At 44.1% G+C, this 20,718-nt stretch overlaps 1 protein-coding gene across 1 annotated transcript; it reads right to left on the bottom strand.

Moving 5' to 3' along the window:
* Positions 1 to 982: 982 nt before the first annotated feature.
* SDAD1 (SDA1 domain containing 1) lies at positions 983 to 18,817 on the bottom strand. The gene is made up of 22 exons (XM_087737175.1): positions 18,640 to 18,817; positions 18,408 to 18,512; positions 17,931 to 18,029; positions 17,660 to 17,770; positions 16,840 to 16,911; positions 16,648 to 16,748; positions 14,998 to 15,055; positions 14,046 to 14,120; positions 13,124 to 13,225; positions 12,592 to 12,661; positions 11,723 to 11,826; positions 10,930 to 10,987; positions 10,273 to 10,331; positions 9,819 to 9,895; positions 8,624 to 8,721; positions 8,132 to 8,208; positions 7,608 to 7,740; positions 5,972 to 6,069; positions 5,313 to 5,506; positions 4,717 to 4,801; positions 4,146 to 4,307; positions 983 to 1,757 (listed from the first exon to the last, which is right to left on the bottom strand). Exons 1-22 carry the CDS (start codon positions 18,727 to 18,729, stop codon positions 1,707 to 1,709), a joined length of 2,079 nt encoding a protein of 692 aa, XP_087593301.1. The 5' UTR covers positions 18,730 to 18,817; the 3' UTR covers positions 983 to 1,706.
* Between the last annotated feature and the right edge of the window lie 1,901 nt (positions 18,818 to 20,718).

The following is a 20,718-nucleotide window of genomic DNA, read 5'->3' on the forward strand; positions in this document are numbered from 1 at the left end:
GCTGGGGGTTAACACATATGTTACATTTTTGCTATGTTTGGGCAAATAGTTTAGAAAAGGGAGTCCAATATTCTCATTTTTACCAGTAAGGAAATCTCCTTTCCTCTTGACAGCAACCAGGCATAGCTCTCTGCTTCCTCAACACCACTGCTAGGCTATAAACGGGGGGGGGGGGGGGAGAGAAGGGAAGAGAGGAGACTAGGCACTAGTCCTTAACACAAAGCCAACCAAAAAACTGTCTCCTTTGAAGCCTCACAAGTCATTAATTTTTGGACACGTCCACATAAAAGGGCAAAAAAAGAAACAGTGAAGAGGTTTTATATAAGCACATATATAAGCCCATCTCCTCCCCTTACTCTTCAGCCCCTGCTCCACACTCCATATCACTACGGCTCCTCTGCATCCATTCACCTCTTCAGCTCCCACCTATCCTCCACCTGGCCAGCTCATTGCTGTCATTCCCACATAGCAAATCCCTGCCCTTACCCCAGCAGGAGCACTGAATTTGAACATAACATCCAAAGTTGTACAAAGTTTCTACTTTCTTCTCTCCTCTCTCCCTGAAGCCTCTATAAGCTTTTTTTGCTTTAGGAAGACATGACAACAAAACCAACAACCAAAATTATACAAACAAGACAAGTAATAGGAATTAAAGTGAATACAACTGTGTATTCAACAAAGCAAACATAGCTGAGTCAATTCCCATGTGGGATATAAACATTAACCTGGTTTCCTAAGGAGAAAGGAAAAAAACACCCCACCACATGCTTTGCCATTATGCTGTGCATGTGGTACCTGCTTCTGCCCCGCAAGGAAATCCATTTCAAACAGAACGTGACAGAGGGTGGTATAACTAACTCCTTCAAGTTTCCATTAAAACAGGTGGCTGGGTAACATACAAAGAACCCATTAATGGTCCCCAGCAGAGGTCAAGGCTGAAGCAAGAGTTCAACCTTTGATGTAAAGAATCCACAGATCCATGTTCTTCTCATGTATACTTTAACAATCGGACACCAGCAAGTCCCACCACAAGATGCACCGATATAGAAAAATACGATTCCTTCCTTCTCCTACACGTTACGCTACCTTTGTATTTAAATGGCAACATTAAAGCAATCTCCCATATACTGATTTTATTCTTTTCTTCCTAAACAACAATGAAACTGTTCTTCCCCCTAACTGTTCACCTGAACTTACCTGTAGCACAAGAATTTTATTATTATTAAACAGGTAAAAAACAACCACTTAGAAAAAGGCTGACTCAGTCTGTAAAATCATCTCCGTAAGACAGGCACAGACATTACATACACACTTTATAGACTGAACCAGAATATTCTTTCCTTCCTATTACCTATTCATGAATTGATTCAAATAAAGTATTTTTACAATAAGGTTCTATCTTTTAATACTTACACATAAAATAAACAGCTGTAAGTAAAATATATTCAATAAAGATAACTGCTTTCTTCCCTAGAACGCTTTCCAAAAAATCAAAATCCTGCAAGGATTAAGGTCTCTTCTGTCTGTCCTATAGATGCAACATCCAACAGCTTAGAAGTGTTCGATTTGTAATTCTGAACAGAATAGAGGCAAATCCATAAGGCATTTCCGTCCCTTCTTTCCTTTGGGGCAGTGGTGGGTGGAAATGAGCACCGCTAGGACTATTTCTTCAAGGGTGATTAAGTACTCCTCTCCTTTACTGTTCGTTATTTCAGCAGCCGTTTTCTCTTTTTCAGAAGTGCATCTCGAAGAGCCAGCTAAATATGAAACAAGAGTGGAATATTCAGGTAAGGACAATATTAATAAGCAAGGAGACAACACCGCTATCACATCAACAACCCTCTTCAATTTCTTCAACCTCAGAAAAACACTAATAGCTTATCAGCTAAAACTGGGAGCCGTAACCGGCAAATGCTAACAACTACAGTGGCAGAAACACTGCGGTTATTTAGCTAAACTCAGTAGCATAATTAAAGAAAGAGTTGGGCTTCAAAAAATGTTTCAGTACATCATTAGCAGATGCTATATACAGAAAAATATTAGAGTAACATAAACCATTCCACTGACTCATATTCAACTAGAAGAGTTCACGAAAAAAGGTCCAGCTGAGAGGTGAGTAGGATTAAACAGCTTTTTTTTTTTGAAAGAGTATTACAAAGCCTCTTTTGAAGGGGGGAAGGAGGGATCCTAGAATTTTCAGAAGCGCCATATCACTCTAAAGAGACTTGGTTGTCTATTTCAGACGTGTTTTAGTTGGTAAGGGGATTTCGCTCTGGACTGTACGTAACAGGCAGCAGCAGAACACAGTATCCTACAACTACGGTACTTCAATCCACTTCTAACAAGTATTTCCAAATCACGGTCAACACAACCGATGCTGCGGCCTAACTTTGGTGAAAAAAGTATGAAAGAATTCTTCCTCCGTTTAGCTGTTACATTTAAACTCGAAACATTAATCGGGAATAAGAAATGAAACCACACAGGATGGCTTTTTAGAGTCAGTGAGCCAAATATAAGAATCATTGTAAACAGCAGTTTCCTACGAGTGCCTGGATTGTTCATTTGCAAGGGTTTTTTTTTTGTGTTTTGAGAGCTGAGTGAATGTGGTCAGCCTTATTGAGGGCAAGGCAGAATGACAGCTAATAAAAAGACTACAGAGGATATTACTCCAAGGCTTCCTATTTAACAGGAACACTTAAGGCATGTTCTCTCTACTGAGTCTATAAACAGTTACAGTTTTGCTGCTCTTAAGGCAACAAACTGCAGACGATTATGCATCATCCTAATGATAGTATCCTGCAAATAACTCACAAAGGAGGGTTTGTAAAAGAAGCATCTGAATGCACTCTAGCACAAGACAGAACCTAGCAGGAAAACCAAAATTAACACCACACAGGAACACAACACCTGCATAACTGGAGTATTCTCTAGGTTTCTCTTGGAACATGCAAAGGAGCTCAATTTCATAACACCCTGTAAAACCCTAGGCTGGCCATCTGCCAGGTTAGATGGAAGGGTTTTAAGGCAGATTTTTGTTGTTAGCACAGACCTACCCTGCCCAGGTGAAACACAACAGGACAAGGCAATATGCCTACACCAGTTCTCTGGCAACAGCTGCCCCAGTTCAGGCAAGGTCCCCAGCTGAGGTGCATCACAGGAGCAGGGGGGCTCCCTGTCCACACTCCATTCTTGCCAGCTCGTCTAACCCCAGGCACCCTGGGGAGCTGTATGGGCTCCTGGCCAATGCTTTCAGGAGCAAAGTCATCCCCCAAAGCTTCTGCCTTGCCCTTTAGATCTCCCTTCAGCTACCCCTGGCACAGCTGCCTGCAGGAACACACAGGAACCGGACTGCCCAACAGATGTTTGTAGCTTGTATATCCTTTCGGAAGAGCTGTCTTGAATGTTATATATATTATATTATTATGTATTATATTATCATATATTATCTGTATTTTTTATATTATTATAATGTAATATCAGCCCTATGGCCAGGCTTAGAGCTGAGGAAGCAGCAGAGGGGAGGGGCTTCACCACCGAGAGCAGCACATTGTGAAACTACTGTAGCAGGCTAAACTGAAGCTATTTATTTTTCTAAAGAATTTCAAATAGGTAACAAAGTTATTACTATTATTAGTTATTCCTATAGCTATTAGGTGACCTCAAGGCCAGGACAGAGAAGTCCATAAAAAGACAGCAACAGGAGAAAAGTCAAAGAAAGAATACGGAGAGTGAAGAAACACTCAAAAAGCTTGTTTTTCAGGACAACAACTCCCTATCAGAGAAACATTTCTTTTATCACAGGATGGTAGTCAGGGTTCTAACAGGATCATCTTTAATTTCTATAAAGGGAAACTAACTGCACTGTCACTGCCTTCCTAACCTACACATGTCTTGGCAACAGGGCTTGGTCCTCAATGCATATTAAAGAGTAGAGACTGAAAAAAAAGCATTCTTCACCCCCACAATCTCTGATGTACCTCCTCTGGGGTAGGATTCAAGGGAAGCCACCTAGCCCACAGTCCTTTCCAGCTATTAAACAATCACAGTGAACAATAACCACTTCGGACACAGGATAGACAGCACTTCACCTGCATTCTAAGTTTACTCCTCAGACTGCTCCGTCTATTTTCAAAATGAAATATTACCTGTTTTTCCCTGAAAGACCGCTTATTTTTTGTCCGGACACTATGGCTATATCTCATCATCATGAAGTTCTTGTTCTTTTTCTTTTCTTTGTTGGAAGAGCTGGCAAATGGGTTAATTCTTGTTTTCTTTTTCACAAATTCTTTTCTGTCTGTTTTTCCAGCCTAGAATAGACAACATAACATAAGAACAGGGGGTCATTTTCCTTTCCCTACGGTTAACATCAGCTGCTAAGGTGACAGATTCTACGGCAGCAACAAGAAATCCAGGTTCAGTATGACTACCTGTGTACATTATGTGCTTTCTTCCACACTGGCTCTATTAAGTCACAGTGAAAACTGGGTGTGTCTGTGTATTTTCCTTGTCACCTGTGACCAGCAAGAGGCTGTTTTTATCTGCTACAGCCTACATGCAACAGCAAAGCACTATACAAAACATTTCTCAAAACACAGATGGCAGCTGGACACCCATCTTACAGACACAACCCCACCACCTCCTCCTCATCCTGCAGGAGACTAAAACAGACACGCAAATCTAGAAAGGCAGAGGACATGAAACAGCCAAGCTCCTCACCATCGCAGTTGCCAATCTGGTCTCCTTGTCCGATTTAGGCTTCTTATGCAGATGTTCTATATCTCTGAGCGAAAGCAACTCTCCCCTACGCACGCAAAAAAGCAACAATAGGCCATCACACACAAAACTTCACCCGGCAAGAAAAACAAAATGCCCTCCAGACCCTCGCCATCTCTTACACCATTGTCTTCCTATAAACTTTCACAGAAGCGCTTCTCGTTCTTTCTCCCAGGCTAATCCTCGTGCTTGGGACAACCCTTAGAAAAGTCTCTCATTACTGTTTTTCAAGTCCTGCTTTAACCACAAAGTTTAAGAAACTCTGGATACATAACCATGCAACTACTGCTACAAAAAACACGCCTAGTGGTCTGAACAAGCGGAACAGTCTCGTAGTTCCCATCGGCCCCTCATGTCTTTTCTCCCAGGTATAAAGCAACCCCCCAGGGCCAGGACCCGTTCTGGGCTGTGTGGCTGTTTGCCCCCTGTCACCAGGGGATACTGACCGACAGCAGAGCTCTCCGCCCTTCTGCAATCACAAGCTGTAGGACCAGGTTGTGGGGAAGAGAAAGCGCTCATCGATATTTCATATGTCCTACCTGCCCTCCTCCTCCTCGTCATCTATTTCAATGTATTTCCTCTTGGCAGCTTTGCCGGGTGCAGCATTAAGTTCTTTGGAGAGCTGGGCAAGGCGTATTTTGTGGAACTCTTCTTGGGTTAGCAGCCTGCTTGTACTGACTGCTGCAGCTTTGGCTTTTCGTTCCTCTACGGGCATGCTTTTCACCTTCTCTGCCTTTTGAAAAAAGTGGAAAAGCAGAATCATCCGGAGCTTTGCAAACCATTTTTGTGCCATAACCCATGACCCTTGCCTCCCAAATACCTAGGTAGGGGCAATATTGTTGGGAAATGCTATAACCAGCTGTTAGGATTCTTCATAGTCTTATATTCAACAGGTATTATTAGAAGTACTTCCACTCCTTCATGTTTCAGAGTGAATAAAAGCACTCATCCGTAAATAGAGCTTTGAAGGAATTTAGCACTGGGACAGAATTCCCCCGTCTCTCCCCCTCACGCTAAGAACATGCCGGTGTCAGCACAGGTGCTCAAGAGAACTCCAGCCTCACCGATTCTGATCAAGTTACTCCGCAGCCCTACATAGTTAGTTATGAGCAGGCACGTGAAGGTACAGAGCAACAACATCTGACCTGCTATTAACAATGCTTATTTGTACTTGGGGTAGAAGACACTTGGAACTCACTACTTCTTGATGCTCCTCGTCTGAGGAGTGATGGACATCAATCCATTCTCCATCTTCGTTATCTTCTTCCTCGCTCAGACTAGCACTTTCCCATCCATCTGCTCGGGGAAAGAAGTGCACAGTATTGTTATAATACAGATTCAATTTAACTGCTTGAGTTTGAAATAATTTCCGATTGCATCGCAAGCTCTCACCACCATTAATTACCTATCAGCTAACTGTACTGATGCCCAGGGACATGCTTACCACACAGGCAAGCTGTAGGGTCTCCGCATCCCAGCCTTGGAACTACATAAACATTACAGAGACATTCACACATCCGATCGCTACTTGTTAATGACTTTTAAAAGACATCCACAGCTGAATAGACCAGCAGCTCCCAGGCTTTCCCACTGGCAAGTTCAGCTACCAAATTCCATCTGGCATGCAACTGATTCAGAGCTGTCAAAAAAACCTCAGCTTGGATTTCTTAGCGCACCCACATCACATGCACATTCAGTTACGGACACCAATTTTTATCGTGTTAACTGCATACGGCAGCGTGAAAGCTTTGAAAGCACACACGCCCCCCTACAACAGACTGCTTACAACAGGCGGTGGATTTTGTCATTACTGTGAGCTGCAGCCACCTTAATAGATTTATTTGTTATGAGCTTTCAACACACCTGGCACAATCAGAGGCGATCAGAGCCTTGACAGGAAATGCATTTAAGTACACCTCATTCACTCAAAACCAAGCCAACCATAGATGACACCCAAAGCAGCTTGCGACACGTCAGTGTCGCAGCAAGCTGTACCATAATGCTATGCTTTGCAAAGCTTAGCTCTCATCTGAACTTAGAGATGTTAAGAGTGCATTTGGGACAGGCTCGGAAGAAACACAGTAGCTTACAGATGCTAATCCTTATTACACTGTTCAGTAACGCGTTCCCCGCTCCCTGCCATCTAAACCAAGGAGGGAAGCAATACAATTTATAGCGAAGTTACTTTCTACAGGACATGCATTGCTCTTCATCGCTGTTCCAACTGACTGATGTGCTCAAGTCACCAGCTTCAGAAACAGAAGCAAAGAAGATAGTTATACTAATCGCTGCCTTCACATGCGTAAGAAACGTGACATACCAGGGTGTTTATTCCTCCGGTACACCTCCACCGCAATACCTCCAATGCCCTCTGGCTTCATTTGCCCAACTCTTCTGGCTTGGTTTTCAAGTCCCTCCCCATCTTTTTTTTCCTGATTCAGGTAGGGGTTCCAGGTTGCATGGAGCATTTACACAGGAAGTGAATTAAAGAAGCCAAATACTATTTCAAATTACTATTTCTGTGTTTTATAACACACAAAAACTTTTCTTTAGCAAGAGCTGAACATGAAGTTTCGTAGCTGTACAGTGTCTGTCCCTCTGTTTTTCCATCCCTCAGTGGCTTTCATGCAAAGCAACACAGTAACAAACTCCGCTGGATAAATTGCACTCACTCAAGGATAGTACCAGTGCTCCTTAACGGATAAATACAGATGCGCAAGCCATGCAGCAAGCGACAGCAGCAAATACAATGTACGAACACGAAGTTTTACGTCCAATAAAGTCTTAGTGACAATGATGCTCAAAATAGAAGTGGTAAAGAAAAAAAGTCCAACCTTCCTCTTGGGTTCCTCCCTTCTCCTTTTCAGTCTCAACATCCAGTACTTCTGCTCCTGGAATATAATCTTTGGCATCCAGTTCTCCATATTCATGAATCCTGGCTTCCAACGAGGCCTCAGTAGGCTTACCCTGTAAGTTAAAGAAATACATATTAAGCAGGCTGCTATTTCAATGCCCACAAATCCATGAAAAAGTCTGGGGGAGAGGAGGGTGCGGGTAGAAAAGAAATTCTGCCTGATGAAGTAAGAAAAGATTTGGAATTATTGAAAAGTTGAAGGAACTCTAGGAAGATAGTCAAGCTTCGTAGCACACTCCTTCTGTCAATGAGTTGGATAAATTTGAACTAAGGACATCTTGAAATAAGAGCGTGCCACATCACAATGCAGCAAGGGAGCAGGCAGGCGAAGAACACAGGCGTGACTCCACCTCATTCTCAAGAGGGTATGAGACCAGTTCTCCTCATCATTTTTGAGCACAAGCCCGTGTTTATGGTGAACGCGATGTTCAGAAAAACACTTACCCTGAATTTCTTCTGCAGCATCTCTGGATTCAGAGTACGGAAAAGGTGTATCAGAGTTCTTGCAGACATCATCACATCTACCCAGAAACAGAGAGAGTTAAGAATAAGTATCGAAAAGCAGAATTCCGAGTAAACTGAAGCCCACTCAGATAATCAGTATTTACAGCGCACTCATGCCTTTTCTGAAGTTGCAGCTCCCTTTCATTTCTCCAGTGCAGGATCCAGCTCTTCCTGAGGGCTAAATCTTTATTAGCAAGCAGTTTCCCTTCTTCAGTTCTGTGAATTGTTTCCCCTGCCACAACTACCCTTGACTATTTTGTCTCCTATGTATATACACTCAAAACACAGAGAAACACAACACACATGAAAATTCTACCTGTCAGCCCACATAAAAACAATTAAGACATCACTGTTATGAAGGCTATAACAATGGAGGACCAGATGATCCAGGAGAAAAAAGACCTGGAAGTCATATCCATGTAATACACTTACTTTTATTTTTATGAGTCTTGTACTGAACAAGGTCTTGGAGCAGATCTTCGGTCATGGCTAACGGACATCTCGCAGTGATTTCCTTTATTGCATTGATTCTAAAAAATTGGAAGTGAATTATTTTCTGAACATCCCAGCTGGGGAGACTGCCACTGGCCCAGTAATAGACTGAATTAGCTGGAACTTGAACCTTAAACAGCATTTATACAACATGTAGTTAAACAGAGGAGAACATCACAAGGAGCTCTATCTGCCATGGTTATCCAAAACCCTCCATCTCTGGCTCATGCTCTACTCTCCAGCTATTATTTAGTTTGATCCTAGGCCTCAGGATTCTGCAAGTGAAGCCTGGGTCCAGGCAGTCCGGAAAAGCAGTCAATCACCAGGCCAAGAAAAAAAAAGAAAAATCAAAACCAGTTCTAGAGTCAACCATGAGCAGGGTAAGAGGACAGCATAACAGAAGCCCGTGGTCTCACACAAGTTCCCTTTTAAACCATCTTCCTGCACACACTTAGTACGCTAGATACCTGGATTAAAACCATGCCAAGAGGAAAAGAAATAGCTCACAAAATATTCACAACTTGCCTACACACAATAGTCTGCCCCTGTCGAGTGCTTCGTCTTCAAGGACAGTTCAGCTCTCTCCTGCATTTGCTGGTCATTCTCTACTCCACTTAAACCAGAGCTTTCACAAATACTTGTCTTGTCTAGTCAAAGAACGTACATTCCAGTTTCACTAACAGCAACATTTCAATTTGTTGTCAGCAGCAAAATTTCATCCACAAAACATCAAAGTTAAGAGTCCTGAACTATGACGCTAACCGCTCACTGAGCATATACAAATATATTCATTCACAGACATCTGCCCTCAAAGTATAAATAACAATATCCAGGAAGGAAGAAAAATACAAGACCAAACAACACCGCAAAACAAAAAAAAAAGGCACCATCATGAAATCCAGAAAAGTTAAGTCACAGCACTAGGCACAGAAACCCATCCTTCTGGGCAATTTAAAACACTGCCTACCAAAATTAGGGAAGTTCATGCTGAGATACTGTCCTAACTTGTTTTTATTCAAGCAGGTTCTTGAAAGCATAGTACGACTAACAGGAATAAGTTGCAGGTGGTTTCAAAAAGAAAAATATTTTTCCACGTTCAGAGAGTTTTACAGTTTTTGTAAGATTCTGTACGCACCCTACGGTCATGACCTCCCCGGAATTCTTGTCAGTGACAAAGTTGTTGGCAATGGTCATTAACACTGACTGGATAATCTGAAAGTAAGAAAAAAGGTTAAATACACTTAATGCTTATTTAGTCAAATTGTGAACACAATTACATATTATTAGTTAGTAGACAGAGCCCCTTCCACAGCAAGGTAGAGCTCAGGACTTGTCACTACAGCCTGCAAATATTTTCTAGACACAAATTCTCTTACAGAAAGGAAGACATCAGACACGGGTGGGTTTTTTCCCTTTACACAAAACAATCCCTGGGAACTTGCAGAAGTAGCCAAATTTACCATAAGCTTTTCAAGACAAAGGGTCTGACCAGATTCCCTTTTCCCCCTCACCACGAATGCACTCAGTTACATTTCCATGCTGGCCCGCTGTCCATTTTTAACAGCGCCAAAGAGAGGCGAAGTACTGACCTCGGGTGGTACTAGCTGATGCGAAGCTTGTGCGGCAAACAGAAGAATCTTTGTCACTTCTGGAAGAAAAGAAAGGTGGGAAGAAGTTGTCGAAGCATATCGCTGCAGCTTAGTCTGACCAATAAACGCATCCACCCAAAGAGCTAACTCAACAAGCTGCTCAGTCAAAGTCTCCAAGCCGTTTCAGTCTCAAGTTATTTGGGACAACCATTTCTGCTCTCCCACCAAGCATTAGGAACTCATGTGGTCTCCACCCCAGCAGCAGCACAGGGCCTTAATAACCAGCTAAGATGAAAAGAAATGCTCTAGAACTGGAGTGAAACACAGTAACACAAAGCAGCAAAGGGCAGTCACGCTTTGGTCAACCAGTCAGGATTTGCAAGCAACTGGGGACTCTGCAGATGGATTTTACTCCATTGCTGGAGTTTCTCAAACGCTCAGGTAAGGAGCATCGAGTGCACACAGGTTCCATCAAAGTCCAAAGTGTTTTGCACTTCTGGCAGCCAGGGCCTTTTAATTCCTTCATCCACGCCCTCTGGACTACTCCTACTTCCTACTAAGCTCCTGCGACCTATTCATTTATAGCACCACTTTTAAGAGCTGACCGAAGATGGGACGTGATGGACCAGCAGTGTTACCTACCGATTAGCTACTTACCTCTCTGGTGGGGCTGTAGGAATCTCTGAACAAAGGGGTAGAAATTAAAAAGAAAAAGCTGCAAGAAAGACATTTTAACAGATTAGCTTCTTGTCTTTCAACTTGAGATCACCTTCCTAGGCTGATATGCTGTAAAACAATCAACGATTCTCTACAGCTTGCTGTCCAAATGCCTTGGATTGTATTGTGTGACACCTTCTCCTGTCTCGAGCTTGGTATATGTGGAGATGAGGAGATGACTTGCACAAAGGAAGCACAAGGCTCAATCCCACACTCTGAAAACAAGAAGTGGTTCTTGTGGGACTGCACAGAATTCAAATTAGGGCACTCTGCTGCACGATCCTACAATGTGCCACCTCCCTCTGCCTCAGGGACACAATCTTCCCTCCCAAAACAGAATGAGGCTCCAGTAATTTTGATCACTCTTTGGCTGAACCTTAGAGAGGGCTTTTCATGAGCAATTGCTGGACTCCTTTGAAAAGCCTTTCTCCTTTGAAGAACGTCCCAGGAGCCCACAGGTCTTAAAAAGGATATATTCTGCTCTATTTGTTAGAGACAGCCCAGCTATTCCAGACCAACAGCTTTCTCTAGCAGAGGTCGCTTAGTACCACACAAGTTTACGCCACTGCACCAATTCCACAAGGCCCACCAGCAACTCCCTGACCATACATCTGCACCTTCCAACATACAGCAAAATTAAACCCCATGTTGCAGAGGCACAGAGCCAGAGCATGCCACCACCCAAGCCAGGCCAGCTCCCATCAGACCATTATGAGATTATCAGAATAGGTACCTCGTGTATTCCAACTAGCCTAGATATTAGGTCCATGAGCATCATCTTCACTTCAAATCGTTCCTTACAGTTCTCCAGCTGCTTCAGCAGTTTCTCTGCAAAGTCTAGAAGGAGCAATAACACATTTGTGGTAGACTTTAAGAGCACAACGCAGAATTCAGCTGGGATTAGGTTAAAAAAGCAGTCAGTTTGGTTTGGGTTTTTTTAAGCCCCAGTGCCCTTGCAGAGAAGAAATTAAAGGCGGCCAGAGCACTTCTCCCAATGGGTTATTTTTCTTCTCACATGCCTAGAAGGTCTAAAGCTACACACAGGTTCAGCAGAGAGGAAAACTAGCACAAGTTGCACAACACCATAAGCACAGGGTCAGTATTTAAAGCTAGATTTTTTTAAATACACGTTGGGTTCGTCTGAAAAACAAAGTCCCCAGAGGTTCACTAGATCAGACTAAGACCAAGTCAAGCAGTATGAAACAAACATCAGACTAGTAACAGAAACACATTTTTGAAGGGGGTAAGCCAAAGAAGCTATAGTAGATTAACTACTCCCCCTTCACACAAATTATGGCCTTAACACATACCGGAAAGAGGCAGAGAGCCACATCCTCATCTGTAGCAACCTGAAGCAGATGATTTAATATCACTCCTTTCTTGTCTGACTACCTACAAGTGTTCCACTACAAGCAGCACAACAGGACTGATCTCACCTTTTCAAAGTGCTGTGAAACTCCAGGATAAAGCACACTACAAGTATCACATTGTCACGTTTCTACCGACTTGCCACTTCCGTTCTCCTTGCAGAGTTGTGTCTAAGCCTCAGTGTCTGGCATAAACGCATCACTTGAAAAAGGACAAAACACAATGCATGCTTACCTTGGGGATCATGAATCAAGTGAATAGCAGAAAAGTTGAACACCTCTGGCTTGCTCTTCTTCTTCTGTTTCTGCATGGCAAAAAGAATAAGAGACTTTTTTTTCTTTCCATGAAAAAGCTCCAAGTGCTTCAGTTTCAGGCTGCTGTTTACCAGTCTTCTCTTCTAAAAGAGACACTTTAACACAAACTATCACTGTCTTCAGCTGCATAGCATCTTTTGCCACCTGACCTAAGAAGCGGGAGGAGCTGCATTAAGCAGTTACTTATCAACACACCACATACTTTAAAGTAGGGGACCACACAAAGGGTACCCAGAGCAGAACTAATCCTAGACTCGGACTCTAAGTCTGCTTGAAAACAGCTCTCTTCCAGGCAACGTGGCACATGCCTGGCCCACAGATGCTAGAACACTTGAGGACCTTTGCCTAGAAAAGATGACAAAAGGTAGCTAAGTCACGAGGGGCAACGGCAAGATTTCTGCACTTGAAGGATTAAGCTAAAATGCTGGCAAGTCAGACGCCACTCTCCTCACCTTGAGGACCTTCATCGCTTTTTCCAGTTTCTTCTTGCGCTTGGTGGTTTTCTTGTTAGTTGCGTACCGCATCATCAGATCTCTGGCTGTGGGAGCATCGTCCTTGAGAAAGAATTTTCAAGGAAAACAAGACTCAGGTGACATCAGGCGATTCCCACGAATGGGAACCAGAGAAACAAAAAATATCAATATTTTTCAGGATCATGTGTTATATTTGAAAACTCTCCCTCCTCCTAAATTTCATCATACAGAAATACTAGCATTTTAAATCCTGATTCCGTAAAACTAGCCACATACCTACATGCAAGACAGACCACAAACACTTAACAGCACATCACCACAGTAGATTTTAAGGCTGGTGAATCAGAGAGTATTGTTCAGTCCTAGACAAATAATGATATAATGATAGGAGGTTCTAGACCAAAATCCCGTTAGGTTATCAGCCTTCTCAAGGTACCTGAATTAAGTTTGTTTGTAAATAAATGGGAAGTGGAGCACGAAAGGGAAAACTGAAGACAAAACAGACAACTAAAACCCCAAACCAGCTTCCCATACACCAGGGTGAAAGCCTCTTCCCACAACTCTATATTACACAACTAGCAATTCCTGTTTTCATGACCCAGACTGACCAGCCCCTGCTTAGGTCTTCAAAGTGAATAGCTTCCTTCACAAGGAGGAGAGGAAAGCAAAGGAGCTCTTAGCGTTAGTCTTCAGACAGACAGCAAAAGTATCCTGCTGTCGGTTGGGGCCAGCTCTCAAAAACATTGAACTTTTTTGTTAAGCATAGAAAGATCTGGAGGAAACACGATGGGAAAGTAAGTTAACACAGAAGCAGACAGACTAGCAGAGCCAGGGTCACTAGCACGACAGACCTGTTAGAGTTTGATGAACGGGGAGGAGGAGATTTAATAAAACCACCCACCTCAGATTCTGAGTCACTGTCTTGTTTCTCATCTTCATCTCTCCCAAGAAAGAACTTCAAACTAGCAACTAATACCTGAAAAGCAAATTACGTAGGATAGGACAAACTGACAAGAGTATTTACAACAGCCCTACATCCGCATCTTAGGTTTTATGAAGACTCTTCCCATTTTTTATAGGCATGGATATGAACAGAAAGCAAAACAAATCACAGACTGAAAGACGCAGGCGTTTTACAGACAGTCAGTTTTTGCTGCCCCTTCTCAACAATCAGAGGCACAAAGAGTCAAAGAGCAGCTGGGCTTCCACAATGCCTAGAGCAGGTTTAAAGATGCAAATTCTCTTCCTAGCATTCTGCAAAGCATTTTCAATCTAATTGCTCCGTGCCAACGTTATCAGGAACTCCTGCACAGCTGATACCCGAGACACTGCTCAGAAGTCCAAACTTCTGTTAGTTTATATGGGTTTGTTAGTTTTGGTTTTCATTGAATGGAACAGCTCTTGGACCTTCATAATGTAAGAACTTATCTCAAACCATAATACAAGTTTTTAGAACCTCCAGCGCTGCAGAAGTGACACAGATGACAGCAGGTCTAAGATTCACTCGAGCCCCAGGCAGGATAGCAGCTCTCTTCACATTTAACACATTAAAGCCTTACGGCGCCGATTATAAGGAGGTGATATTCCAACAGTCTCTCCTGAGTGGCAGCGGAAAGTACACACACCCTCCCCACGCCAGCCTGCGCTTATAAGAAGATAAGCTTCCAATTCTGCTGCTCCGTAAGAACCAAACGCTGCCTCCTCCCACAACACGAGTGGTATTTTGAAAATAAAACAAGCAGAAGACAAATCATCCATGAAGCTTGTTAGCAATTACAACATAAAAAGTTGCATCCACAGGGAAAAGGTAGCTTAGGTAACGTGCGGTTTCATCAACCGATTTCTGTTCTCACCTTTGTCACTTTGGAAAAGCAGGCAGTTGTGATGACATTTACTGTTTTGGCATCGTTCCTGGAATAAAAGAACACATTACCTTTAAGTTTGGCACTTTCAAGTTATTCTCAGAAAATTAAGCAGTCTCATGAAATCTGACTCCTAACAAGCAGGAAGCTTCATTAGGGTCAAGTCTGTCGATGCTCCAAGTAGATTTGCAAAGAAGTTCAGCTTCTGTCATTTTCTTTTGTTCTTCTAACATAGCAGTAGCTTCATCTAACTCAACAGACCCACTTGCACTCCATCTAGCTCACACTGTGACTGAAGGGATAGAAAGAATAAGCTCCAGTAATGGCAGACAGATTACCCTTTTTTTGCATTGGTAAAAAAATAAACCCCCTGCTTGGTAAAAAAAAAATCCATGCAGAATTCTAACTAGTATTTGAAAAGCAGCTGCATAGTTTTGAGATCAAGTACATTCCAAAAATAAGGGTTTAAAAGAAGTAAGGCTGCAGAAATTAATTTCATTTTATGTCAAGTCTTATGTCATTACAAACCTACTTTTTAAAACCGCAGAAGTCTTTTCCTTTCGGTAACATTTTTTTCAGCAGTCCCTGTTTTTTAGGGAAAATAGTTCTCAACCCACTACTACACACAAAAAAAAAATCTTAAAGCTGCTGTGCATTTTTTTTATTCGTGCCATGGAACAGACAACATTTCCTTGAATGCTACACATGGGAACTCTTACGCCCAAACACGCCCCAGCACCACGTCCTCTCTGCCAGCTGCGGTTTCTCTGCAATACATTGAAAAAGCAACATTGCCATTCACACCCCAGCTTAACTGATTCAGATATTGCTGAGACCTTCTCCCGGGTAAGAAATGCCAGAACCACACCGGTAGCGCTCTGCCACTAACCTATTTTGCAGATACATACGCGGCAGCAGGCACACTGCTCCCCAGCAGTTACAAACTGAAGGGATTACAAGTCTTTCACATGTTTTTACAGTCAAAAATCAAGAGGTAGCAAAGAGACTACCATCTTCTCACGCAACTTACTATCGGGTAACATCTGCTCTGGCATTTGGGAACACCACATAAAGATTCAGCAACATATTAGGTACAAGGCAACAACTGCCACTACTCTCTGTGCTTCTACCCCTTTCAATACTTACCTCGGCAACAATTTTTCAAGCTGCTATCTGCTAAAAATAGGAGCTATATTATAGCTTCATAAAAAAGCTCCAAAACTCAAAGCACCCACTAGCCTTTAGAATGAACTTACAAACTTAAGAAAACAAGAAAGAAAACAAAATTCCTCTTTCCACTGTACCTCACAAGCTGTATGCTAATATTAGCAGCTTTTATGTGCAAGAGCTAAAAAAACCATCTGCACACAGCTTGGGTTTTGAATGCGATACACACAATTTACATAACATTTTCAACTAAAACATCAAATATTCGACCTAAGTAACTCAGACTTCGCACAAGACAGTATTTCTTCCCAGCTCAATTCCATTCCACCAAGTACAGCCCCACTGGAACACAATTCAGATAAATATATTTGAGCCACTGCCCCCCGCCTTGCATTTTGCACGACCTGCCACGAGTGATGTCAGCATGGCTGCCGCACGATGAACGGGGAATCGGTACGAGCCTGCCAGACCTACCAAATATTCCTTCTGTAAAGCTCAATCATCACGTCCAGAGATATCTTGGCAGCAGTGGGATTGCTGTCTCTCAACATAGTGTACATGAAGTTCTGCAGCGTCTAAGAAAACAGTTGGGAAACATTTATTATTAGAAGTTTTTCACAACACGAAGAGGTTCAATGGAAGTATAACTAAAAGCTAAGTACTTACTGTGTTTACTTTATTGTTTTTGTGTTTAGCGTTGACATTCTTGATGTCCGACACGATGTGAGTATACAAAGTCTGTAAATGGAGAGATCGTAGGGAGTAACCTACGCGAGCCGCGCAGAGAACAACGCAGAGACATTACTATTCCCCCAAAGCCTCCAAGAACTAAAACGAGAGACCAAACCGATCGTCGCCGAGAATATTATTTTCTCTTTTAAGCTACAGTTGGAAAAACAACAAGAAGTTATACCGTCAAGTCTCACGTATGCTTTATTTTTATGTTTTTGAAAAGCATACTTAATTTACAGCAAGGCAGGAAAATGAACAGCACGAAGCATTGCTTAGAAAAACCCCACCCCTGCTTCATTCAGGCACGTTCTGATGGGCAGGTCAGTGACTCTGGTGGCAGAAAGCAAGTATTTTCACTTTTATAGCAGAAAACCTGAAATACAGCTTTAACGAGCAGCTGGTTTGGGTTTACTTGCTTTACTCCAGTTCTCAGAAAGAATTCGTTACGGCCTGCTCTGACAGCAACGTGTTCGTGGTTTTCATCCACAGACACGTCCGAGCTGCTCAGTTCCAAAGGCAGGACACGCCATAGCGTGGTAAAGGCGTTACGGCAGCGTGCTTCGTTACTCATCAAACCTAGAGATCCAGCCTTGCCTCTGGCACTACCGACTGCTGAAAAAGCAGAGCTATTTCCAACCTTCGTCCTTTGTTACCAAGGAAGGGAACAGAGCTGCCTGCCAGCGCTGCCTTACTTCTGGCCAAGTTGCTCAAAACCCACTGGAAACCGAGACCGGTTTTTGTCAGCATGGCTTACTTTGCGCAGAAGCTTATCGTGACACCGCAGCAGCTGAAAGAAGAGCTCCAGCAAACTCGTTGGGTTTATTAGATTCTTGTTTCTTAACAAGATCAAAGCCTTACAGAACGTCTGTAAGAGAAACAGGGAATCAGAACCAAAATATCATAGTAGCCCCACTTTCTATGTTTATTAAAGAAATCAAAAAGCAAACCGTAAGCTCTAACCTCACAGCTAAAGGGTGTATTTTAACCACAGGCCTGCCCAAAAGGCCTTTCGGAGCGGGTCTTACCATGCGCAGGTCGGCATCCAGGACCGTGTGGTGGTAGGAGAGCAGGTCCTTCAGCTGCTGGGGGAAGCTGGCCATGTGCTCGGGGTAGCAGTGGGCAACCTGCGAGGAGACAGACCCCAAGGACAGCTCTCGTGAAAACCCAGAGTCCTGCGCCCCGGGAAGGCGAATCGTTCGTAGGATAATTTAATATACGCAATGAAAAGTTATCGCCAACGCCGAGGTGCGAGAGCTATGGGGCAATTAAAAAGCCCTTTGGAAAACTTGTACCGAGCGCTCAAGAGAACAACTTGCGTTCTGGAAACGGGCAACGCCGCTGCCGAAATCTCGCTCAACGCGCAGTTTTGTGGCAACTCCGTCAGGGCTACGGCAGCAAACGGAGAGGAAGCAGGGCCTGCCTCCACCCTCGGCCGGCGGAGGGCTGAGGGCCAGGGCCGAAGGGCTGAGAGCCAGGGCCGGAGCGCTCGGGGGGCGGCTTACCTGCGCCAGGAACATCACCAGCTCCGCCAGCTCCTTACTGGGCTTGTCCGGCTGGAAGGTGAAGATCTCCACATGGGACTGGTAGTGGTGGTACTGCTGGAGGAACTGAGCACACACAGGGGCGGCGGCTGAGCGGGACAACCGGGCCCACGGCCCGGCGCCGCTTCCGCGGCCGCCTCGCCGCCACCCCGAGGCAACCCCGCCGCTCCGCACCCGCTCGGGGGCTCCCTACCTCTTCGGTGTAGGAGGTCGGGTCGCGCTTGATGAGGTTCTGCAGCTGGGGCAGGTTGCTGGGCAGCTTGTTTCCCTGGCGGCCCGACATGGCGAACCCGGCCCCGGCGCCGCCGCGGGACACGTGAGCCGCCAGCTGGGCGCCGCCATCTTGGCCCGCCCCCTCCCCACCGGCGCCGCCGAGGGACAAACTTGGGCGGGAGGCGCGGCCTCCCCGCAGCGTTCCTGCTGCCCTCAGCGGGGGCGGGTAGCCACACCAGCAGCTGCTTGCCTTTTAAAAAAAACACACAAACAAACTTTGTTTTCAAAGTTAACACAATACGAGTCAAATTGAGTGAACACACCTTCCTCCCCTGCAGTTTTCTGATTGATCTCTCCCCTCCCTAGCACTGTAACACTGCAGCTCAGTGACCCAGCTCTCGCCCTGGCTGGATCACATATCCTAATTTAGCGTTTAAAAGGTGACTTTTTCCCACGGAGTGTTGCCAGCAGTGCAGCAAGACTGCTGAGCAACTGCATCTAACCCTTACCAGTTTCATTGCTCACGACAGGTGCCACAAACACACACGACTGACAAGCTACCAAGACCTAAGCATGCAAGGTAAAAAGCCACCACCAGCACCGATTCCCCACTCCAGCACTTGAGAAGAGTGCAGTGTTTTGACTCACACAGCCCTGAGCAGCATGCCTGAGGACCTTGAAGCACAGTCTATCCACCACACCCAGTGCTAAACCCAGGGCAACGGGTATGGCCACAGCCTGGGTAGGTTTGTGCTCATACCATGAGCTCTACCTGGAGCACCCAGGCTCTTGCAGCCCAGAGTAGATCTTCAGGACGTTAAGACAAAGCAAACTCTTCAAGTGAGCCCAAGACTAATAAGAGAACTTAAAAAAGCCTTACCTCTTCATGAACAAAGCCTTTAGTAGGACTTTTACCTGCCTAGAGTTTGCATTCAAAAGTACCTTATCTGTCTTGTTCACTTCATTGTTGCACTAAGGTGATCAAACCAAAGAAATTAACTCCTGTGCTAGGTATTGGCAGGTCGTATTCGCTGTATCAACGATTTGATATGGAGCCTCAGGGCTCCAATTCTGTAACAAGTTCCTTGACTAAAGAGTAACTACTTAATTACAAAACATGAAGCCCTGTTAATGTCTTATCTGTTCTAACACAGCTCAATCCCAGTAGCTTTCAAAGCCCAGCCTTTGGGGGTGTCTTTTTTTCTAAACCAAATAGCATGTTCAACACTCCTCATGCAATTGATGCAGCTGAAGGGGTAATGTCCATGCTCACATTATCTCAATATGTTCACAGGTAGCACTGCTGAGAAACAGGACAATTCCTTATAAAAACTTTAGTTGGAGGAAGTTGGAACCTTTCTGGCTGCAGAGGCACTGTCTTCCCTGGCAGTACAAGTCCCTAGGAAAAAGAAACCCCAGAGACGGTATCTTCTTCCAGAGAATATAGGTAATTCAAAAGCATACCTTCCTCTGTATCCATGACTGATGAAGCAAGTACCCTGCCTTCTCACCAGGAAAACCTGATTAAATTTGCAACAAAGCTAAAATAACTTGTGTTACCAAGTGCTGCTTACCCCCCCCCAGACCTTGCCTTTGCCTCTGTATCTGCCTGACCCATGACCCATGGGCCACCCTTGCTCTAACCAAGAGAGCAGTTGAACACCAATAGCTCACACTTGCTCTCACCCTCCCTCCCTCCCCAGCTGTTCAGCATCTGAGGGGCAGCTGCAGGTTCCTTTCCTCAGGCCCTTCTGTGGCAGGGGAAGGGGGACAGATTCTGGCTTGAGCAGTGCAGGAGGACAGTGTCCAAGGCTCCTCAGAAGTGATACTCCCTCCCTCTCCTCTTTTCCAGCAATGACTTCACAATACATCTCAAACGATGAGTGTCTAGGAACAGTCAGCATTAAATGTGAAGCTTCAACTAGGACAAAAAAATTTTTGGCTTCGGTGCCTTTTATTAGTTCACCTTTAAAAAAAGGCCATAGAAAGCTTAGCTTGTAAATTTTGTATTTTATTATAATTCCTTTAAGTAAATGCTTATTTACACTGTAGAACAAAG

This window comes from Nipponia nippon, unplaced genomic scaffold, assembly GCF_047370975.1.
Source record: "Nipponia nippon isolate SJK-2023a ecotype South Korea unplaced genomic scaffold, ASM4737097v1 scaffold_6, whole genome shotgun sequence".
Lineage (NCBI taxonomy): Eukaryota > Metazoa > Chordata > Aves > Pelecaniformes > Threskiornithidae > Nipponia > Nipponia nippon.